The sequence below is a fragment of the Semicossyphus pulcher genome, unplaced genomic scaffold (assembly GCF_022749685.1).
Source record: "Semicossyphus pulcher isolate SPU_LCO1_2020_fin unplaced genomic scaffold, fSemPul1.0.p SCAF_24, whole genome shotgun sequence".
Lineage (NCBI taxonomy): Eukaryota > Metazoa > Chordata > Actinopteri > Labriformes > Labridae > Semicossyphus > Semicossyphus pulcher.
The window spans coordinates 7,646,856-7,653,607 of record NW_027211698.1 but is presented as its reverse complement, the minus strand read 5'-3'; the positions used below and the strand labels follow the sequence as shown (position 1 = coordinate 7,653,607).

Here is a 6,752-nt window from a genome sequence, read left to right as displayed (position 1 = left end):
TTTTATTTGCAGTATTGGTATGTTTTCAAAGGATCTAGATACTTTCACCACTGGTTTGGTGAAATGACAAAATGATCAGTCCACTCACACCTATTCTCACCTGGCATTTAGCAGTTTTCCACCGACACCCGTTTTCCCCGCTAGACCTGCCTGGTGGCTCTGGCCCCACCCCACTCACCTCTCCCTGCTCTCACCTGAGACAGACAGCATTTTCCTCTTGTGAGCCCAGGACAAACCTTCCTTTTTTTTTCACAGGATCTTTCTTTTCCACTGCTCTGCTTTGGATTTGGATACCTGCTTACCATCTCTTTACTCTTTCGGTTTCCTCTTGACATTGCGTTTGACAGTTCCAGCATGAGTTCTAAACTGTGGACAGAGGAGCAGTTCAACTGCCCGGTGTGTTTGGATCTCCCAAAGGATCCAGTCACCATCCCCTGTGGGCACAGCTACTGCATGGGCTGCATCAAGGACTACTGGAGCAAGGACGACCCAAAGGGGATCTACAGCTGCCCACAATGTCGCCAGACCTTCTGTCCAAAGCCCCCCTTGTCCAGGAACACCATGCTGGCTGAGGCTGTAGAACAGCTCCGCAAAGGGGCCAGCAAAGCTGCTGTGCGTGAGTCAATGCGAAATGCCCGTCGGGCTGCCTCTTCATCTAAATCCAAAGCTAAGCTCTCCACTGCGGCAGTGTTATGTGACATGTGCAAAGGTGAAGAACGAGCAGCGGTCAAGAGCTGCCTGGCATGCATGAGCTCTTTCTGCCAAGCCCACCTGAAGCCCCACCAGACCAAGAAGAGCCTCAAGCAGCACGAGCTCATCGCACCTACAAGCAATCTGGCTGAGAAGATCTGCACCCAGCACAAGTACCTGCAGGAGTTCTACTGTCGCCAGTGCAAGATCTTTGTCTGCTGGTTGTGCACCAGCGACATGCACAAAGGCCATGAGTGTGTCTCCACCAAGGCTGAGCGCTTGGAGAAACAGGTAGGCAAGAATGGATGCTGCTTGGCCTCTGGCACCAAACGATGGGAGTGATTAGGGGCCCTCTACTTGGAAGCTAGCATGACCTGCTAGCCTCTTCTGACCACACAAAACACTCAGTGCTAAAGTGCTGGGAACACACTTGGATGTAGCTTTTACATTAATGACAAAAAATGTCTGAGGTTTGGTGAAAAGAGAGAAAGACTGTATTACATGCACTGTGTTCAACTTTTAGCCTGAAATTAATTTGTCCAAATCTGTGTTCTGAATTGATTTAGCCTTTCTTATCTTATAGTATAGTATCTTATGGTAATGGTAGCTGGAAAATGGCTGAAAGCTAACGTTAGCTTTTGTTCAATGATTGTACAATTTCAAGTTCCAAGAGCTGGCATCTTCAAATGCTTGTTTTGCCTAACAAACACTTCATAACCCAAAGATGTTCCGTTAAATTTCATGCAAGACAGACTATTTATTTTCTTTTGATTCCACTTAGAAGCGACCAAACCAGTTGACAAGATTTTTTGACTTAAGCTAAAAATAGCTGCAATGATACAGCAAATAAACAAAACAGAGCACAGAAGTTTCCGGCGAGGTCTGGGCATAGAAGCTCTCCAACAGGGTTGTGCGTCCATAGCAGGCTAGCTAGCTAACAGACAGTTAGTACATTGGCCTCTCTGATGTAGGTACAGTCACCCTTCCTGCTAACTGTCCATTGTTCTGTGTGATGGGTTTCTATTCAAGTCGTCCTCTCTCCTTTTGTGTCTCACTGTGGCTTCACCCAGGCTGAGTACATTCCAAACTACATTCCTGTCCATTCATATCGCTCCACCCGCTCATGTTGTCTTCTTTGTCACATGTGCAGCTGTTTCCCTGTGCTTGTGTTTATCTGCTTGCCCAAAAAAGATGTTGATGATGTCTTTGTGTTTTCTCTTGATAGAAAGTGCTGTCAGAGATGCAGGCAGAGAATCACCAGAGGCTGAAAAACAGAGAGCAGGAGCTGAAAGACCTGAAAAAAGTGATGGATGTGATGAAGGTTAGTCAACAGAATTTAAGGTTAATATGCAACAATTCTGAACCATATTTCAGATACATGCAAGTAGGCCTTGTATATGTATTTAAGCATAATAAGACATGACCACCTTATCCTCTCTCATCCCGTCTGCACAGAATTCTACACACAGGGTGCATGACGACATGGAGCAGGCTCTGTCGGAGCTGCAGCGCTCAGTGGAGCGTCTGCAGGAGCTCCTGGAAGAGGTGCTGGATCAGGCCAACCAGGATAAGATGGGCCAGGCTCAGGAGGTCTCTGACACCCTGCAGGCTGAGATCAAGGAGTTGAAGAGGAGGGACACGGAGATGAAGGACCTGGCCAGCTGCGAGGACCACATCTACTACCTGGAGGTAGGGTTATCTCAGCTTGGGGTGAGGGCATTTAGAAAACAGGAAAGGCCTTACTTTAGACTGAAAAAGTTGCATTCTGGGAAATGCCTAGAACTTGACCCATAGAAGGGACAGAAATCTTAACCTCTGCACTATTGTTTCTTACTATTGACTATTGTGAGTCCCAAACTTAGTAGTCAGCTACTGAATTTGCTTTGCATGGTACGTTAGCCAAAATTCCCCATCACAAAATGATGCTCTAAAACTAAGCTAGCCATGTTAGCCAAGCAACATGCTAACAATGAGCCTATATGACAACAAAGTCAGCTACTGAATTTGCTTTGCATGGAATGTCAAGCTAGCCATGTTAGCTAAGCAACATGCTAACAATGAGTCTATATGACAACAAAGGCAGCTTCTGAATTTGCTTTGCATGGAATCTCAGGGTAGCCATGTTAGCCAAGCGACATGCTAACGTTAACACACATACCTGCAGAATGCATGTAAGCAGTGAGGATCCACTGCTCCTTGATCTTGAGTTTTGGGGTTAATCTATGTTTTCTAATTGATGGCTACAGACGATAAAACTTATAAAAGAAGTGTAAATTAAAAGAACTTAAACGTTTATTCTCCTTCAGACTTGTGAGTCCATGTCCAGTCCCCTTGAGTCTGGGGACCTTCCTGCTGTAGTGGTCAATCCTGAAGCTTCGTTTGAGCCTGTGCGAGACGCCATCTTGGACCTTAGGGATAAAGTCGAGGACATATGCAACCAGGAGCTGGGCAAGATCACCAAACAAGGTCTGGCACAGGAATCGTCTATCACTATTTGTATTGTGTTATCTTTTCGTGTCTTTAACTGATTGTCTCTTCTCTTCCAGTCAATGACACAACACTGTTCACTTTGGGAGACGGTAAGTTTCAAACATCTTTTTGTTCAGCACCAGCTTAAAAAAGTTGAGCTTGTATTGAGCCGTCTTGATTAACATTGACTTGCTCTTGTCTTATTTAGCAAATCGGACAGGACACAAAGGAATTTTTAAATGTGAGTTTGGATTACATTTTTAAAATAAAATATATAGAGGACTACAAGTTCCATGATCCTGACACTCACCAGTCAAATAACTAATTTCGGATTTCCCTCTTTTCTGTAGTCCTTTCTAGTCTCGGGTCTCGCAACACAAACAGCCGTTCTCCAGGTATGCCCAGCGTTTTTAAGTCTTCTTTTTCTTGTAGATATAATTGCATTTTATACATGACTTATTTTATGTCTCACAGCTTCCATACCCAGTATCTTGGTGGGAACGCGAAGCGCAGACAGACGAGGACTTGGTACTGTTCACTAGCATTTATTATGATACCTATAGATAGAATTGTAAATTAATATGCAGCACTTATTAAACATGAAATTTATTTATTCAGGTCAAGATGTGAGGAGTAGAGACACACCAAGAGGTAAGAATGTTTGTGTTTGCTGTTGAAAAACCCAGAAATGAACCTCTTACCTGCAGTGTGTGAGGCATTGCCATGAATGGAGAAGTAAAAAATGTCAGTGTTCTTGTTTAAAACTATGCTTCTTCCTCGTTGCAGACAGAGGAAACACAAACTCACCTAGACTTCGAGACCGACTGAGGAGAGAAGAAAGAGAGACAGGTAGGTTTTCCTGGCAGGAGGTAACACTTGCTCTGGCTTCCTGGTACTAATGTGGCCGCTAAAAATTAGCATGTGCATTTTCAGCTGTACATTTTTACTTAACTGCCTGATTTGCATTAGATGATGTAACCTAAGGCAGTGGATGGGTATCTCATCAGTCAAGCCTTGAGTGGTTCTCCTCCTAAGTACTGCTCTGACAAAAGTTTTATAATAGCTATTGGTAACTTTGCTTTCTATGCATCCTATGGGAAATATTAGCATGCTAACACTCTAAGCTAACTTGTAAAAATGAAATACGTTGTACCAGCTAAACATCACCATGTTAACACTGCCAATATGACCGCTAGCATGAATGTAGATTGTTCTGTTGTTGCTGGTAACTGTGCTTCTAAACCTTTAACGTGTTGGTGTACCCCAAGGCTCTAATCTGGGTCCTTTCTAGTTGACCTTGTACGTGCCAATCAAACACTAAAATGTCTTTCAAAACAGCGAGGGAGAGCAACCACAGACCCAGCCCCAGACCCAGTCCCACTCCAAGCCGCAGCGAGTCTCTTTGGAGCAGGTCCAGTCAGAGCCAGGCTGCCCCTGCTGCAGCCCCGGCCCCGACCCCAACTCCTATCCCAACGCCTGCACCGGCTCCAGCTCCAGCTGCTGCACCGGCATCAAGTGGAGGTACAGTATCAGACATTAGACAAAAAAGTACTCAAAGTTGTTGCTGTTGTCGCCGTCGTCATCTTTGACAAACAAATGCTTACTACGAGAAGCTTTTATTTTCAATTTCTTAATCTGTAGGATCAGGTTTCAGTCGGATGGCGTCTATCAGCAGCCTCTTCCGCTCCCACCGACGTGGTGCCACCCCAGCTACCCCTGCTAATAACACACCATCTGCTGGAGCAAACCAATGTAAGACTGGACTTCAAAACAACTTCTGTACCTCAATATAGTCATATAGAATGTTTGAATACTGTGTTTCAAACTGTCTAAATGTACGACTTACACATTCAACAGGGGGGATGACTGCTTTGCCTGAAACGCCAACAGTTGGTAAGGAAGCTCTTCTTTTTTGTTTCATAGCCACATTCCGTCCTGTAACTTGAACAGGAAGTGCATGTAAGACGAATATAACTCACACCGTTTTCTCACCGGACAGTTAACCCCAGCCTCTTCTTGGACTCGCCCAGTCCCAACACCATGATCCAAGCTCCTGCTTTCCCTTTATGTGAGTTCAAGTAACTTTATCTTCATTTTCAAACATGATGAAAGTAATGCCTGATGCAACAGAACATTTTTGCATGAACTGATGCATGGTTTGGTTTTCCAGTGAGAGAAATAAGCATTGACAGCATCCAGGCTCCAGAGCCGAGGGCCAGAGAGGAGTTCCTACAATGTGAGTCTCAAAGTTAAACTACAATGTTACATTCTTTTGGATGAGTCATCTGTCACCATGTCTGCTGCAGTGCCTATTATTGTTAACCCATCACCCTTTCTTTTCTAGACTCTGTGTCCTTGACCCTTGACCCCAACACGGCCCACAGACGCCTGGTTCTCTCCGAGGGCAACACTAAAGCCACCCTGCAGGGTGCCGCGCAGCCCTTCCCCGACACCCCCCAGCGTTTCGACGGCTGGACCCAGGTGATGTCCCCAGCCCCGCTGTACGCCCAGCGCTGTTACTGGGAGGTGGACTGGAGAGGGCGGGGCTCCTCTATGGGCGTGGCCTACGGGGCGCTTAGCAGGAAGGGCTCAGACGCCAGATCGGGGCTCGGGTACAACGCTCAGTCCTGGACCTTGGAGCTATCAGACACCTGCTGCTCAGCCATGCATGACAATGAGAAGAAGGACATACCGGTCACATACTCGCCCCGCCTGGGCATCTACCTGGACCTGTCTGTGGGGACGCTGGAGTTCTACAGCGTGGCGGAGAGCATGACGCATCTTCACACATTCCGCGCTAACTTCACCCAGCCGCTGTACGCTGTCTTCGGGGTCGGCAGTGGAGTCGGGGTGGGGCTGGACTTCGCTCTCGGGCAGTTCAGCTCCAGCTCTGACAGCATAAAGATCTGTCCAATGTGAGGGCGCAGGATGGGAGGAAATAAGTGACGAACAGTGGTCAAGAAGATCAAACTCCTGTTGGAAAACAATGACAAAGTTTTTTGTAAAAATTGGTTGCATCTGATCTGTTTTTTCATATTTTGAATGCACTTATTGAAAGAAGTTTTTGATCCATACAAAAGCAAATGCTGCTCTGTTCACAGCTATGCTAGCAGCATTGATCTATGGATGTAAGCTTTCTCTGTTGGGTGGTCTACCACTTCTGTCTGGACTGAGATACCTTACTATTAGGGAGATGTTCATTTTTTTTCCTGAATGAATAAAATGTTATATCTCTGGTGATCCTCTGGCTCTTCGTCTAGCACCTCATCTGGTCAAAAGTTAATTTGATTTCTGATCAAATATCTGTAAAATTATCGACATCATCATTTTGAGCTATACTTTCCATTTAGTCCTAATCAATAATTGTATATAAAGATGGACGATGCGTCTCCATCTACTCTCATTGTACAAAATTAAAGCCAAAATATCCCCCGTGACGGGTTTTGCCATCTTGCGATGGTGACGTCATTTGGAGCCAGAGCTGCACAGTAGAGATTGGCGGGTGGAGCCGCCGTAGCCACTTCCACTAACCTAAACAAACACTTAACTTACTTATAGTGATTGTTTTAGTTGCGTCTCCTCTCGCCGTTCCT

General features: G+C 45.6%; 1 protein-coding gene across 1 annotated transcript; it reads left to right on the top strand.

The window, feature by feature from the left end:
* Positions 1-238: 238 nt before the first annotated feature.
* Positions 239-6,680, top strand: trim25l (tripartite motif containing 25, like). Its single transcript, XM_069675485.1, has 16 exons — positions 239-981; positions 1,916-2,011; positions 2,146-2,379; positions 2,997-3,156; positions 3,237-3,269; positions 3,368-3,400; positions 3,510-3,554; positions 3,634-3,687; positions 3,778-3,810; positions 3,946-4,008; positions 4,498-4,680; positions 4,801-4,911; positions 5,017-5,052; positions 5,159-5,227; positions 5,330-5,395; positions 5,504-6,680. The coding sequence occupies exons 1-16, from the start codon at positions 355-357 to the stop codon at positions 6,076-6,078; spliced, it is 2,418 nt and encodes an 805-aa protein (XP_069531586.1). The 5' UTR covers positions 239-354; the 3' UTR covers positions 6,079-6,680.
* The last annotated feature ends 72 nt before the right edge of the window (positions 6,681-6,752 follow it).

Bases quoted from the DNA above. Each gene is read 5' to 3' on its own strand.
- trim25l (XM_069675485.1), top strand. From the start codon at position 355: ATGAGTTCTAAACTGTGGACAGAGGAGCAGTTCAACTGCCCGGTGTGT. The intron at 4,681-4,800 runs GTACAGTATCAG...CTTAATCTGTAG, and splicing joins TGCACCGGCATCAAGTGGAG to GATCAGGTTTCAGTCGGATG. The intron at 5,228-5,329 runs GTGAGTTCAAGT...TTGGTTTTCCAG, and splicing joins AGCTCCTGCTTTCCCTTTAT to TGAGAGAAATAAGCATTGAC.